This window comes from Ammodytes marinus (assembly GCF_949987685.1).
Source record: "Ammodytes marinus genome assembly, chromosome: 10".
Taxonomy (NCBI): Eukaryota; Metazoa; Chordata; class Actinopteri; order Uranoscopiformes; family Ammodytidae; genus Ammodytes; species Ammodytes marinus.
This window is the reverse complement of record NC_137214.1, coordinates 17,915,510-17,931,603: the sequence shown is the minus strand read 5'-3', so window position 1 is coordinate 17,931,603 and position 16,094 is coordinate 17,915,510. Positions and strand designations below refer to the sequence as shown.

The 16,094-nt window shown below is 41.7% G+C and overlaps 2 protein-coding genes across 3 annotated transcripts; one reads left to right on the top strand and one right to left on the bottom strand.

Moving 5' to 3' along the window:
* Positions 1-523: 523 nt before the first annotated feature.
* On the bottom strand, positions 524-5,267 carry znf518b (zinc finger protein 518B). 2 transcript variants are annotated; one of them, XM_080035156.1, is made up of 2 exons: positions 5,140-5,267; positions 524-4,768 (listed from the first exon to the last, which is right to left on the bottom strand). In XM_080035156.1, exon 2 carries the CDS (start codon positions 4,639-4,641, stop codon positions 2,458-2,460), a length of 2,184 nt encoding a protein of 727 aa, XP_079891282.1. In that variant the 5' UTR covers positions 4,642-4,768; positions 5,140-5,267; the 3' UTR covers positions 524-2,457. The 2 variants fall into 2 exon arrangements, with proteins under 2 accessions (XP_079891282.1, XP_079891283.1); XM_080035157.1 differs by lacking the exon at positions 5,140-5,267 and having other exon boundaries at positions 524-4,337; positions 4,454-4,546.
* Positions 5,268-5,548: 281 nt separating this feature from the next.
* gsr (glutathione reductase) lies at positions 5,549-15,320 on the top strand. The gene is made up of 13 exons (XM_080035248.1): positions 5,549-5,903; positions 6,364-6,538; positions 7,426-7,452; positions 7,578-7,666; positions 8,622-8,691; positions 8,822-8,969; positions 9,068-9,122; positions 9,204-9,303; positions 9,422-9,676; positions 10,092-10,203; positions 11,574-11,705; positions 11,849-11,982; positions 13,902-15,320. The coding sequence occupies exons 1-13, from the start codon at positions 5,851-5,853 to the stop codon at positions 14,049-14,051; spliced, it is 1,500 nt and encodes a 499-aa protein (XP_079891374.1). The 5' UTR covers positions 5,549-5,850; the 3' UTR covers positions 14,052-15,320.
* Positions 15,321-16,094: the final 774 nt, after the last annotated feature.

The window sequence follows — 16,094 nt, the reverse complement described above, 5'->3', positions numbered from 1 at the left end:
TTTGTTTTTATTGCAATTTATGCTGGATTATTTTGTTCTCTGACACCTTGTGTGCATCTGCCCTAGAATAAACTACCTGATTTGCTGTAACAGTTCCAGTCGGTTGAATTTCTCTGGTTCTTCTGTAAACATTGGCATGAAAAAAACATAGCTCCTAGAAATCAGGGTTGATTTTCATTTGGCAAGACAGACCATGTTGTTCTTTGTTCACAGATCAACCTCAGCTGCAGAGGTTTTCAGCGGTTGAGGTTTATCAGTTGGTAAAAGGACTGTGCCTTTAACCACACATTCCCATCAATTGGCAAGTTGTCACCAAATTTTCCACTAGTGTTTTTTAAGGCTTGTCAGGACGTGTCATGACTCAGAGGCTGTGTGAGAAAGGAATCAGCAGAGGTTCTCTGCCATCTCAATAATAGGTAACTTTGTTAATTATTCCCCCCGCTATGTGTAATGCAATTGTGCTGGACCAAAGGGAACAGACAAACGGTGATCGTGTTTACATCGTTTTAATAGAAAAAAAGGTTACACAATTATTATTAGAAAAGCATGGAACACAATCATGACCACTGAGAATGTAAGAAAAACTAAAACAGTTTCAATTGAGACACACAAATAAGTGTCAACGTAAGACACTAGAAGGAAATGTTGCAGCCTTTAAATCATTATATAACAAAGACTGTATGACAGCATGAGACACTGCAGCGTTGGTAAAATAATGCACAACATAACTGCTGTTGGAGAGGAGGCTGAGGAATGGTAACCATTCCATACTGAGTATGACCACCAGTCATCACATGATACATTTATACGTATATACACAATACAATCTATTGGTGACCAAAACATTTATATATATATATATACACACATTACACACACAATAAAAATTGTTGTCAACCAGAATCTATACATTTAATCATAGGTCTAGCACCTCATAGAGCAGGATAACATTATCAACATGATGAACACACAGGAGTTGTTGTAAGAAAAGAAAAACTGAGACGGACTTGGATAGTGTGGTCGCTTTTGAAAAAATAGCTTTCAACAAGACCAGAATCCCCGCGGCCATGGAGTATGTACATGGAGGTGAAATCAAATCAAATAAAAATACAAGAATGTGGTTTCTGTTACAATAATACATCAGTTTGGGGGGGTTAGTCTATTCCCTTTTCCACCACTGTTTGAGGAGCTCCAGTATGACCAACAAAGAGGCTTCACATGGAAGCGGTGACCTTAAAGAAAAGAATGCTTTATGGCACAAAGAATCACTTGATCCAAAAAGATCACTTGCTGGGACTGTAAACTGAAATGAGTTCCCAATCACAAATGTGTGTGATTAATTAACATAATCATAAGACAAGACAAAACAAAATGCATATTTTGGGGAAACAATTTAAAAACATAAAAGACATAGTTTTCTTAAATTCAGGTTAACACATGGCACAGAACAATAAAGTAATTTTCTTTAGATTTTAGTGCTAGCCTCAAAGAAACCAAAACCTATCGTGCATTCAGGCACTCGTTGTCAACAGTCCAACATATTTAAGTTTAACTCATGACACAGCCAGCAAAGTGTTAAATACTGGTGGGAAACTGAGGCACATTCCTAAATACCCATGTTTACAGTTCATTTCACTCCACACAAGAAGCAACACCCAGTGATATGCAACACCTCCAAACTGATAACACGCACAAACAGCACTGTGTGTGTGCCTAGCTTCCATTATTTACACCTGCTAAGTGTCTTTTTCATTGGCCCAGTTTATTTCCCAGTGACTAGTAACCATCGGCTGAATACGTCATGGTTATGCTAATCTTGACCTAAATCAAGAGTTAGGAAAGAGTACCTGAATGCACCACTGCACTACTGATGAAGCACAGCTGCACAAATGACACTGGCTGTGAAGCCACATGATCAGTTTATCAGAGTTGTAAATTTGATAAGCTGATCATGGCAGCATAAGTGTTTAAACAAATATTAAAGGCATAAACGTGCTCCATGTCCATATGCTAACTGTAAAATGGACAAATTTCATCGCCTTGAACTGTTCTGTTCATCTGTTAGCACAACAATGCTGATGCGAACTAGAAACAAATACAGTATGCTATTCTTTAAGTAAACAGCATGCACGTATGCTGCGACTGACAAATCTAATGTGCTCTCAAACTTCTGAATCAGTGCTTAACATCTGTGCAATCTCCTGGGGCAGATGGTCAATGTTGACTCGAAACAGCCAAACGGTATTGCACTCAAATATTCCATATCCCATGCCTATAGAAAGTAACCCATGTAAGACATGTGAAACTATGATGTCCATTTTTTGTAGTCAGAAGCTCTCGTAACAACAATTCTTGCCTTTTTATTTTATTTATAGTTCTTTCGCCTTTTTTTTTGTTTAAGTCAACGTATCTCCTCATACATAAACATGTCTGTCCATTTGACATAGTCCGATAAATTCATGGAAAGACTCCAACGGTGCAACCCATCACCTTGTACTTATGCCCCGTCACTTTGTGCAGCCTCATTTTTAAGATTTGGCACTTTGGAATCGCCTGGGGGGCTGCTGTGTGGGCTGAAGTGTCTGCTCTAGTCGCCTGCGCACAGGCCCGGGGCTTTGGATGGTTAAGCACCACCACAGGCTGGTCCGGGCCCGGCCGTTTCACATGTTGGTCTACCCTCAGCGGCAACAGGTGAACAACTGTGCAATCGCTCAGTCTGCCCGTTGGTGCCAGAGTCTTGCATTTTGAAATTCTAAGTTTCAGTCCCTTCTTGCTTTTTTTCCACACACCCACTTGCACCCTTTTCAGAGAGACGGTCAGGAACTTTGAGGAGATGTCCTGCTCCCTTTTGACCGTTTGCTGCAGAGGCTGTGTAGACACAGACTTGTCTACGTGTGTGACAATTTCAGAAACAGATTCCTCATGTGTTGATGACTTTGAAGCAGGAGTGTGACTGCATTTATTATTGTCTGTTGGCGTAGTAGTGCTCTCTTTTTCCTCTTTGACATGGTTGTGGCTCAGTGTGGGAGGGTGCTGAATACCCTTATGATGAGTCTCTACTTTTACAGACTCAATGGTCTGCCCTGTCAATAAAAGGTTGCCGGGGGAGGATTCATCTTTTGCGGACGTCTGAGAGGAGTATCCTACTGCAGGCGCATGCTTTACCAGGTCTGAGCTGTCAATAATCTTGATGTGATCTCGAGTTTTGCTATCAGAACTGTTACTTTTATCCATCACTATACCACGCAGTGCCAACACCAGTGGCTGAATGGAGGCCTGCACTTCTTCATGTTGTTCACTCAGTGAAAACACAGAAGAGATGACCGGAAAACCCTCGGGTTCTGTCGGCTCTCCCTCGCTGGATCTGACCTCCTGGGTCCAAGCCGAATACTTTGAATTTGTGCCATAACTACAAAGCACAGGCATTTTGACGGATGAGGAATTCGCAACATTATCCTCACAAACTAAAACCGCGGGAGGCCTCACTTTGGCTGCTGCAACAAAGGGAGGAGAAGCTGATTTCAGATGTTGCTTGTTCAAGCCCACTGCCTCTTTCCTGATTATTGACGGAGTGTTGGTGTTGTTGTTGTTGTTGTTGTTGTTGAGGCGGACCCTAGGTTCTAGTTTTAGCCGAGGTTTAATGTCACCTGCCCTCTTGGAATGATCTGGAATCACATTGTTTCTCTCATCCACTGCCCTGTGTGAAACACATGGTCCCATGTTTTCTGGATGCAGGGTGCTGGGCGACCTGTTGGGCCTCCTGGGGGAGGTAAGAGTGGGCAAAGCTGCACTATAGTACAAAGGATCTCTCTGTGGAACTGTGGAACCGTTTGCCTCTCTCACAGGGCCCACGCTGCATTTAGGAACCTTGTTGGGTGAGTGACACTCCACGTCAATTATTTCTTGTGACGTTCTTTTTAATCCACTTCTGTCTCTGCTGACGTGACTCTGGAGCTTCTTCATTCCCAAACTCATAGACTTGGCTGTGTTTGGATTATGTGACGTGGATAATGACGGCTTTCCCAGAGAGGTGTTTTGAGGGACTGTGGTCCTTGCGTCTTTTATCACAGACTGGTTTTCGTGTTGAGAGACAAACCTCAGCTTTAGCTCTCTAGTCCCATTGACAGTTGTCACCTCAACAACCTCAACCAAACAGCCGTCAGGTATTACTAAGTCCTCAGGGAGAGGCACTGTTAGAGCCCTGTTGTTCTGAATGAATCCATTTGATACATTTATGTCCATTGTTTTCTCTCTCAGCTGATCTCTACTCAGTCTGACTGCAGGTGCGCTCGGTGTGGGCACTGTCACCCGAACGGCTGGTCGAAGTAAGGATGGATCTGCAGTGGGCAAACTTGGTAAGTCACCGGAGACGGAAACATGTGGGACTTTTGTGGTGACGGGTTTAGCAGGTCCTTGACTAATGCTTGTACTATGCAAACGGTTGTATGGATACCTTTTAGTGTGTCGCTTCTGGTGAGCGTTTAGCATATGCTCCATCCTGTGCTTGCTGAACACCACCGGGTCACCACGCTCGTCTTTTGACGAGTTCAACATGCGATCCAGAACCAAACTGGGATGTTGATGCATGCTCTGCAAGCTGACTGGCAACATTCTGAGTGGTGGATGAGGGCCACTGGTCATCCGACAGCAGGTCCCATGGACAAAAAGGGAGCGTTCCGTTCACACAGTGGAGCATCACCTCCTGAGGAAAAGGGTTTACTCCCTCAGAGGAGAGGAGGCTGATGCAAACACATGAGACGGCTTCCCCCTGCGAAAAAAGGCAGATGAAAGGAAAACGCCTTTAACATTGAGTGAAGTGAGTAGATGTACCTTTTGCTGACATTTCAGACTAGTAGGCCCTTAAACCCCTCCCCCTTCACACAGAGCCCGTACAGTATTTTTCTTGGCCCGCAGCCGCTTGTTTTCCATCTCACAGGTAGCATATGCATATCAAAACACACTTCGCGGGAGACTAATTTAAACGTAGTCTTTTCTATGTTTTTATTTCACACAGCCGTTCTGGGCTGCGTTCCTCTGAACACAAGAAAAAGGCCCAATCTAACCACAACGGGGGGATTGCAAAAGACGGCTACATTTCAACTGTTTATGTTTCATAACATCAAAATCCCGCACACATACCTTACAGGAGTGTTGTGCTATAGCGTGTTGGTCTGCTATACGTGTTTTTAAGTGGAGTGAATAAATCCTTTCTGTGGAGTAAAACTACGCGGCTAGTCGAGCCGCTTTGCCTGAGCTTGGTGTTACTAGCCATCAGTGGTTAGCAACATAAACGATTCCGGAAAAGCCTTGAGCTTGCCTTCAAAATAGTAGTGCAGAATACAAATGTAGCGTAGCCTACAGCACAACAAACAAGTTGCTAGTAACTGTTTTTTTCTGTAAAGACCCCCAGTATCGTTTTTCGTAAGGTATGTTGTATGTCGCAGGACGATATTGTGGTGCATGTTGTTACTGGAGTGAAATTTAATTTTGAAGAATTGAGACCGGAAATGTAGTGTTTTATTTTTGTTTTTATTGACAGCTGGGTTAACTGGGTGTAGCGCGCAGCGCGTGCTATATTTTTGATTGATAGCCAAGCCAAACTCGGAAACTCCTATATTTCTTTGGATTATTTAGGCTTCATCCTAAATCTCATAGGCCTACACAAATTATTCAGTAATGGTGTGATTGTTTATCCACGTTACATTCACCCCTGACACAGGAAGTGATAACGTTCTCTAACGGCTCTGTTGTGTTGAGTCCAGCTGCTCGCTGAGAGTGACCAGAGGGAGATAAACAACGGCACGCTGTGGATGTACCTCATTAAAATGCCCTTAAACAAATAAAAAAAATATGCTGTTCAGAAGAATCTGCAGATCTCTGTCAGTGTCACTGGCGTTGCCAAGGTGAGCCTACACAATATATTTAGGACAATTAAGGGCTACACTGAAGAATAGGCCTACTGTTTCCAAACATGCTTTCTTGTTTGCAAAAAAAATTGGTTGTCTATCAAATTTACAGCCGGTTCTTCTTTACTTCTAAAAGTACTTATTTAGGCCTAAAAGTAGCTTTATTTAATCAAATCATGTTGCTCTAATGCAGGCCACTGTTATTGTAACCCTCATGTAGCTCATGTGAGGACTATACCACCATGACTATTGTTAAAACAGTTTATGGGATTTGCACACCATTGTTGCAATTCATAATGACACAGCAGTGGCTTTCACTTGACCCTCCCATTCCCCGTTCGTCCGCCACATAGCGACCTGCGAGCTTCCTGGTTATGGCTATTTTACTCCAGCTAACCCGGACGTAAGCTCCCTGCCGGTTTGTCTTCCGAAAGCAGCATTTCTCGTCTTTTCGCAGACACGGACTTATCCGCCGAAGCATGGCCTCAGAATCGGCAGTGGCGACCGAGACGTCCCGGTTCGACTTTCTGGTGATCGGCGGTGGGTCCGGGGGTCTGGCTGGCGCTCGGAGGGCGGCAGAGCTCGGAGCAACCACCGCCGTGATCGAGAGTCACAAACTCGGAGGTACCTGCGTGAGTAAAAAACAACAACAATCAAAAACCTTCCCAAGCGCTGTCACTGTTCTGTCTGTCGCCTCTGCAGCTGTCACATGCACACGTTGGTTGACAGTTTCAGGGTTCACTGCCTCCTGACTCCCCTTTGTGGAAGTGTTTTGTGTACGACAAACATTGTTGGAAGACATAAAGCACCCCCACCCTCCTCTTTCTCTCTAGCCGAGATAACATCCAATGGATGTCACAGTTCAGGCAAATGTTTTCTGTGCACATGTATGGGCTTTCACATAGCTGTAGGTGTTCATATTTGGGTTCACTCACCAAGCTTACTTTTATTTTGGTCTGACAGAAGGGAAGTTGATGACAAGAGACATATTGCTGCAGATTTGTAGGGAAACCACACACGCTGATTTGTCTGATTCATTTCCCAATTGTGGTCTCACTGAGGAAATAAGCTCTTATTTAAACTATAGGCCTACAGACAAACTTTACAAAAGTGATTAAGCAATGCTCGGATTCAATTCAGCCAAAACCAACAGATGCACCTTTTTATTTGGAGCCCAAGCCATGTCTGATACATGCTAATAAAGTAGGGCAATCGTTTGTTTGTGTTTCATGTGATTTCTAAGCGCTTTACCATATTGTGATTTACGTTGATTAACTAAATTATCCATATTAAAGCTATTGTGATGGGGATTCCAGACAGACCTTGTGTGAATATTTACAGTGGGTTTAAAGTTGAGGTTTGTTTAATGATTACCTTTTGTATTTACCTTTAACACCTCAACCCATGTTTCAATGCGCTGTGCCAATGTAGTCTAGCGTTTTCTTCTTTTTAAAACCTACATGAGCTCCAATGCATATTTGATCAAGCGTCCGCTGATCTCATTTGCTCTGTTTTTCAGGTCAATGTTGGCTGCGTCCCCAAGAAGGTACACTTATTTTTAAGAACATTCTGTTTGTAATAATGGGTTCTTACTCAGAGGCTTAATCATTTGTTGATGTGCATTTCAAATCCACATGTCAAAATGCAGTGCTTTTCTTTTTTATTTCTCAGGTCATGTGGAATGCCGCTGTCCATGCTGAGTATCTCCATGATCACAGTGACTACGGCTTTGAAGTCGATAATGTTCGTTTCAGTTGGGAGTAAGTTACAGTTTCCCTCTTTGTCTTTCTCCCCCGACCTACCTCCCATTTTTGTGCAACTCCCATGAGTTATTTTGAAACTTGGTTTCTTCATGAACAAAAGCATACATTTTACTTCTCAATCTGTTACTTTTGTCTTGTGTTGCTTCACTTTGTCTTACTTCACTTTGGCTTACTTCTCTGTGTTTGTGAGGAGCGTTCAAGGTGATAGTTCAAGATAAGCCTCTAGAAGGAGTGGCTGTCTGCAACCTTAATAAAACATGAACGTATACCACACGGTACAGGGTTTCAGATATGCCTACATGGATTTAGGTTCGACTGTCTCTACCTGCTTCCATTTATTTGTTCATGTAAGCAGTTGTCAGGGGTTTTTCATTTCTTTCAATTCAATACGTTATTTAAAGAAAATTATAAAAACACATAATGTGGACAAAATATTATTTAAAATGTGTCTTTATGGCAACTATTAGGAGCTTTTAAAAGGAGAAGGAAGTGCACACATGCAGGAAATTGACTAGTCTGCTGATGCCAGTTTGATATTTAGATAAAGCAGGAAATTCTGGTTATAGGTGAAACAGGATTCAGTTCTCTGGGGTGTTTTTTGGACAATGGAAGTATCAACTTTCATCCGCACTACTGAATATATTCTTTTACTTCAAAACAGTTGTCTAGAATAGTTTAATGCCAGAGTTCATATCTGTATGTTTTTTTTGTTGTATCTGTTACAGATGGTCATTTCTCATAGGTATGAATGTTGTTCAGCACCTCACATAGTTTTGTCCATGTGTATGGCTAGTTTCTTGCGACACAGATGAACCCACTCTGTCTTGTTTTCATGCAGTTTTTTTTATGAGCTGCGTATCTCAGTTGAGTCATGGTTGGGTGGCAAGGCCTCCATGAGGAAATGTGGGTAAAAAAACAACTTCTTATCCTTTATCAAAACCTGTGTTTGCAGGACTCTCAAGGCCAAAAGGGATGCTTATGTCAGTCACCTAAATCGCATTTATCGCAACAATCTCGACAAAGTAAGTACATTTTAAATATTTTGATTTGTTCATCCCCATATACCGTTCGTCTATATTTACTTCAGCTTAACATAAAGTTTCCTGAAGGGAAAATAGGAGGCAAATAATGACCCCTGCTGCTCCATTCCAGGGTAAAATCCAATCCATTCAAGGTCAGGCCAGGTTTACAAATGATCCTGAGCCTACAGTGGAGGTCAATGGGAGAAAGTACACAGCACCTCACATCCTCATTGCCACTGGAGGGCAGCCTACTGTTTTGAGTGAAGAGGAAGTTCCGGGTAAGAAGCACTGTATGCCTAGTGTTTAGTGCTGTTGGTTTTATTTAATCTTTTAATCAAATGAAAATTGTGTACAATATTGTGTTTCATAATTTCAGGGGCAAATCTGGGCATTTCCAGCGATGGCTTTTTTGAACTTGAATCTCTGCCGAAGTAAGGTCAATCATATAGTCTCTTTATTGTTTATGTGTAAAGTCGGTGTCTGTAATTGAAGATTTTTTGTTTTCCCGACAGGCGCAGTGTGATTGTGGGTGCAGGTTATATTGCGGTGGAGATGGCGGGCATCCTTTGCACCCTGGGCTCCAAAACATCCCTCGTTATTCGACAAAGTGGAGTAAGAACCGCATATTATCACAACAATCAACTGACTATACAAAAATATGATAAAAAAAAAAGTGTGCAGTAATGGAAATGCATATGTCTCCATTGTATTCTCGCATCCTCTTCCGCAGGTGTTGAGGAACTTTGACAGCTTCATAAGCACAAACTGCACCAAAGAACTGCAAAACTCCGGAGTGGACGTGTGGAAGAATTCTCAGGTGAAGTCGGTGCGTAAAACAGACAGGGGGCTGGAGGTGACGCTCGCCACCAAAGATCCAGAGAAGAAGAACGATGAAGAGAAGATCAGGACCATCCAGGAAGTAGACTGCATCCTCTGGGCCATCGGCAGGCAGCCCAACACCTCAGGACTGAACCTCGGCCAGATGGTAACTGTCTGCTGCACTCAGCAAAGGTCTCATTGGGAAAATAGGCTCATGTTCCTAGAGAGAGAGATTTTTCTACACAGTCACACTCGCTTGCTCTGTTTACTCTGGTTAGACATTTTAGGCTCCACAGCTGGATGGGATGAGTGAATCATTGTTTTCCCTTGCTGTAGACAGAAACAAAAATGTTTCTGTTCAATTGCTCAATCTTTATGTGAAGTTTCTGTCACCAGCGTACACTGTCGTCAACAAAAAAAGGACACATAAATACAGTTATTGTTCCCACATTCGTGCATCCCAGCAGAGGTCTAAACCTTATCAAATTATGTCAAAAGTTTTAAGGAAATAAGAGAAACACTTCAGGGCTACAATGGGATGTTTTAGATAATAACCATGTGATTTCCCTTTATGTTTGCAGGGTATTGAGACAGATGAAAGAGGCCATATCATCGTGGATGAGTTTCAGAACACCAGCCGAGCAGGGATCTTCGCTGTAGGTGACGTCTGTGGCAAAGCTCTTCTCACACCTGGTAGGAAGTTGAACCAAAAACTCAAATCCTTCTTAATGATGTTGCTTAAAAACTGTATAGTCATGTTAACAATCGAGCTCGGGTGTCTGAATGCTGATATTGCTGATCACTGTCTAGACTTAAAGCTACTACAAGTAAGTCGGCACGTTGGCGACACCTTTGAACAAAAGCGGTAGTATTATTACGACGCCAGCTGTCGTGAAGCTGTTTTGTAGCTCGTGCAGGGAGCGCAAGATTCAAATAATCAGGAAGCAATATGATGCGTGTCCGTGTGTTGAAAGTGTGAGGGCACCGGACTCTTTTCGGCTCCGTGAGTCTATGGGTGACACAGCATCAACTAATGCCAGTAAGTGCTAAACACACCTGATTGCAATGAGTTGATGCATTGTCACCTCTCACGGAGCTGAACGAGTCCCCGTGTCCTCACACAAAGCGAATGAACGAGAGATGGCAGTTAGTATGGATCACGATGAGGTAATGTGTTTATGTTGTAAATAATGACTATTTCCGATGAATAATGGTCATCTGATGATGCTGGTGAGGCAAAGTAAACTTTGTTTTAGTAGGCTACCGCTCATTCATTTAGGAGTAAACACTGCAGTCTAGTTTCGCTGCGTGAAATTGTGTATACGTTGCTTGGCAACGCCCTCCCGCCCGACTATCACTCTCCCTTTTAGCTTTTCTTCATTGCATTTTCTTTTTTTTCTTTTATGGTTCAGCCCCGTTATCAGTCATTATGACGACAAACAACTGTCTCAAACAAGGCTCCCGCTCCCCTTCCCTCACCAGGAGGGATAGGCTTCTCAATTCACGTTCCTGCGCCACACTGAAATCTGTGACCAATACGGATATGTGGGATATGTGACCATAGAGCATGCACGCGTGAACCGAAAATCGGACTGGGTGTACGACCAGATCAAATGCAGCAATAAAAACTATATAAAAACGTCTTTCTTTGCACTGATGGTCTCGTTTGCTGTTAAAGGTAATTTATGATTATGAGAGGAAACATGAGGCTGTTTAAAAGATATTTAAATGTTACTGGTAGCCGCTTTAAGACTTCAATAGTATTTACTATCAAAGTTTAATGTTTTCGTACATTTGGTTATTATGCCAAGAAGTAATTTCAATATTGAGCGGTTGAAAAGGTGTTAATCAGTGCATTGAAATTAGATGCTTAAGTATTTAGGTAAACGTTGAACAGGTTATAAGTAACTTTATTTAAAGTAAAGTAAAGAAGAAGGTGGAAATGTGGCAGAAATGCCCAAATAATACATTGGATTAGTTGTAGGCACATGTAGGCAGTTTTTTTTAGGACATTTGCTGTTATTCAGAGTTGAGCTCTGATGTTATGTTGCATGTCGGGGCAGTTGCCATTGCTGCAGGCAGAAAGCTGGCCCACAGACTGTTTGAAGGCAAGACAGACTCCAAGTTGGACTACTCCACTATACCCACAGTGGTGTTCAGCCACCCACCCATCGGAACAGTGGGCCTGACAGAAGGTGAGTCATTGTAGGATCAAAGTTGTCTGCATGTCCGTGTCGTTTTTGAAAAATTTAACTTCCTGTGACTCCGGATGAAGGTGTCAGCTTATGCGATTACTATGACAGTTATTCGCTTGCTTGATCTTTTGGGTTTGTCACAGAGGAGGCCATTAATGCCAGAGGAAAGGAGAACGTGAAGATCTACAAGACTTCTTTCACTCCCATGTATCACGCCATCACAAGCAGGAAGAGTCAATGCATCATGAAGCTGGTGTGTGAGGGCAAGGAGGAAAAGGTAGGTGTCTATCTCTGCTCCACTTTAGGGCCAGAAATCTATTAAAAAAGCTGCATTGATTAGAAATGATTTGATTTTAGGCATTTCAATTATTTTAATGGCAATGCCATAAGTTTCTTAAAGGTGCTGTAAGCGGAATGGTTCTTTTAGCTAACTTCCTGTCAGTGACTGCAGATAGCAGTCCCCTCGCTCGTCCCTACTTCACCAGATTAATGCACTGCGGTCTTCAAGCAGCAAGTTATCTAGCATCATCTCAGATCCATAAATGTGATAAAACTTGATAAAAACCATCAAAACAGACATTGGGAAGGATTTTTACCTGCTCTGCCATTATAGGCGCATACACATTCACCCATCTGTTGCTCTGGCGTGCACCGACAGTGAGACAATGGAGTGTATATACTATATATGAGTGAGATGAGTGTCGGTTTGTAGCGTTCTTTCTTCTGATTGGATAAAAATTTCGGGATAGTCCAATAAGTTTATTTGCCGATTACATGCAAAGCAGCTGACTGAGAGATCGGCTTTATGAAACGCGCACATTATGTAAGTGATCACTGTATGAATTTTACACTTATATTAACATAAATAAACCGCTTACTTCACCTTTAAGGTACACATCACTTTTGAATTTGGATGTCAAATCCTGTTGAATAAATAATAGGGCTGTCAAATTAACGCGTTAATTTCGATTAATTAATCACAGAAAAATTAACGCGATTAAAAAAATTAACGCAGATTAATCGCACTTCTATAATGCCCATTGACCCGGTGCAAAAGTGGTGCGCAGCTGCACCGAGCTGCACCTGTAGCTTGCATACACAGCCCGCACGGGTGATGGGGAGAAAAGTAAAGAGAGAAGCAGGGGAAAGGGCGGGGCCGAGGGCTCTATGCACGGTTTATGGGATGCTTCGGGCAAATAAGCATAAAGGTAGGAAGACATCTTACTTTATTCTCCGTAGTGTCTGTGCATTATTGATTTAGTGGGTGCAACAATGTAGGTTCAAAAGTATCTCTCAATCTTCCTCCGTGTGTCTCAATTTTGTTTGCTAGCTGTCTCGTCTCCCGCGTAAATGGACACCCGCCCCGTGTGTGTGTGTGTCAATATTTTTGCCTATGAGTACGACGATGGTGAATGAATCGGCATAGGCATCTGTGGCAGTGCAGCGCTGTCTGTTGTGGAGACAGAAGTTACGAGAGACGGAGAGCGAGAGAGAGAGAAACAAACTGTAGCAGGCTATACAGCTGTTTATAAACAGGTATAAAAGTGTCATAAAAGTATGCGATTAATTTAGATTAATTAATCACAGAGCCTGTAATTAATTAGATTAATTGTTTTAATCGCTTGACAGCCCTAATAAATAAATACATAAACCAAAATGGAAGCTTTAAATACATTTAATCCTCATGCTCAGTTTTTGATGTTTAGTGTAGCTTACTCTTTGATTTTCCTTTTGGAGTCAGTTATACAAAAAGATGAAAATAAGACATCACCAGTAAATTCCAGGCCCAGAATGCACCACACATTACCAATGTCTCACCAATACTGTCAACGGAACAAATGCATTGAGAAAGAGAAGCTTGAATTGCAATTTTCCCAAACATTTTGAGTATCGAGGGTGTGTCTTGCCTTTTCATAGCCAGGATTATCTCTCCTGCTCTAACTATGTTGAAATACACTGTAGTTTCCTGTACCTTTACTTGCTGTATGAGAGACAGCATGATTACATCTGATCCCCACTGGCTCTCGATAAAGTAATTCTGGGAAACATTTGAAGTCAAAGTAAAAGTAGACAAGAAAGATTTAGAACAATTGTGTTAACAGAATGAACTTTGTAACACTCATTCCCATATGTGTTTGTATGTCTGTCTCAGAACAGCTATATTGGTTCCTAAATACACATTTTTGCCTTCTTTAGGTGGTTGGCCTGCACATGCAGGGCCTGGGCTGTGATGAGATGCTGCAGGGCTTCGCTGTGGCCATCAAAATGGGTGCTACCAAAGCAGACTTTGACAAGACTATCGCCATTCACCCCACCTCATCTGAAGAGTTTGTCACGATGCGTTAAAGCTCCTCCCCCCCACAACCCCTCCTTTGCTTCCCTATAGAGCTGTTAAGCGGAAGTGGCGGAATTACGGGGCATGGGGCCTATCGGCTGAAAAAAAATGAATGGGTGTCTATGGAAAGTAATCTACTATTTTCTGGTCCCAGTCATTAAATGCCTTGGATTACATATATGTTTTGTATGGGTCTAAATGATCATTTTTCATGTGAAGAGTTTGACGGTATGTTGTATGATTATTCGTCAAACGGCTTTTGAAAAAATGTTACGAGAACAACTACAAGTCTTGTCGCCTCTGTGACGTCACCTCAACACATTCCCTCCACTTCTCGACTGACAGTGCTAATGCTAATGCTAATGGCTGGCGTGGACAACGCCAACAATCTCCCCACTCGAGAAATTGAAACTCTCCACATGTCCACTTGTGTAGTGGTTTTCGCCACGCTGAAGACTTTTGTCTTGTCCTTGAAAGAAGGCAGTAAAGTGCATTATTGACACAGCCATGTTTCGGAGCTAAGCCGGTGCAAGTGGTGGTGACGTATATCATAAGTGTCAAGAGCAGCGAAGAGCTGTAGTCCACAAAAGCGCTCTGCACAAAACCTGACCGTATCCAGCTTCTACTCGCTAAATTGTTCCATTCTTTGCACGAAAAAATACCATCTAAATCCATACAAAACATATGTGTAATTGAAGGCATTTCATGACTGGGACCAGAAAATAATACATTTCTTTCCATTGACTACCGTTGTAATTTTTCGAGCCGATAGGCCCCATACCCCGGAAGTAAGAGACTTCCGCTTAACAGCTCTATATGACTAGCAACCCAGACCAGGAGAGAGTCGCTCCTCTGGACTAATCACATCAGCTTGACGACTTGCTTCCTAAAAACTACATACTTCCATTTTCTCTCATTTAAGTGACCTTATTTGTGTGCAGTGTTTTAATTTTTCTCTCATTTTTACCTAATTGGTAAAGTGGAGTTATGGCTTCCTTAAACTGTACTGTGGGTCTTGATTATTGATTAATTATTGCAAATTTCAATTTTAATGATTGGGAAATGGAAGTGATGGGTCTGCAAGGTACTGTTTTCAAGTGATTGCATGGGAAGTCAAAATGCCTCTCTCCTAGTGTATGTGTTTGTTTTGTCAGTCATTTGTCGAAATAATATAAAAAAACTTCTAATCCTTAAGGCACCTATTTGCTACCAATACAAAGTCAAACATATCTACTGTACTGTTCTGAAAATTCAATAAACCTGCAGGTTTTTTCTAAAGAGCTGTGATTTGTTTTGTGTATCATACCAGTGCCCTTCCTTATCTTTGTTTACAGTTCACATGGGTTGGGCAATGAATGAAGTACTTCTCAGATTTAGATAGAGGGAGCTGTATTTCTGCTCATAGTCATACATTCTGTTAAGTCATGTGTATACAATGACATTGCATTTAAAACTAGCAACAATGAAACTAAACTGTTCATTTTATTTTATATACTGTATATGAATAAACTATATACTGTATATATATATATATATATATATTAAAATATTAAGCACATTAATTACCCTGCTATTTACTTACTACCTAGATGTTTTAACTAGTTAAGTGACACACTGTGTATGGGCATACTGTCCAGATGAGCTACTGCGGTGTAGATCTATATCTAGATGAATAAAAAGATAATAGAAATGTATAGAGATTTAGGGAATACTTAGTGGTGATAATTAACTAAAAGCATTTAGGTGTACTTTACTCTCCATTTTTCAGGTACTTTTATAGTCCAGTACAGTTCACATTGTACTGTTGTCATTTTTACACCGTTTATAATTCTACATACAAAACACATTAACTGTTTATAAACTACCATGTATTGTTATAGATTAAAATTCATGATATGAAGCAATACATTTACTCTGTCAACCAGAACACCATGCTGCTTGGATTTATATAACTCAATAATAGTAATCCAATTATACTAGGCCTACATAATATTACTTTGTGAGGGGCCACTCTGCTGCATATGCTGATACTAGCTACTTAGTCTCGCAAAGCC

Bases quoted from the DNA above. Each gene is read 5' to 3' on its own strand.
- znf518b (XM_080035156.1), bottom strand. From the start codon at position 4,641: ATGACCAGTGGCCCTCATCCACCACTCAGAATGTTGCCAGTCAGCTTG.
- gsr (XM_080035248.1), top strand. From the start codon at position 5,851: ATGCTGTTCAGAAGAATCTGCAGATCTCTGTCAGTGTCACTGGCGTTG. The intron at 9,677-10,091 runs GTAACTGTCTGC...TTATGTTTGCAG, and splicing joins GACTGAACCTCGGCCAGATG to GGTATTGAGACAGATGAAAG. The intron at 10,204-11,573 runs GTAGGAAGTTGA...ATGTCGGGGCAG, and splicing joins CAAAGCTCTTCTCACACCTG to TTGCCATTGCTGCAGGCAGA.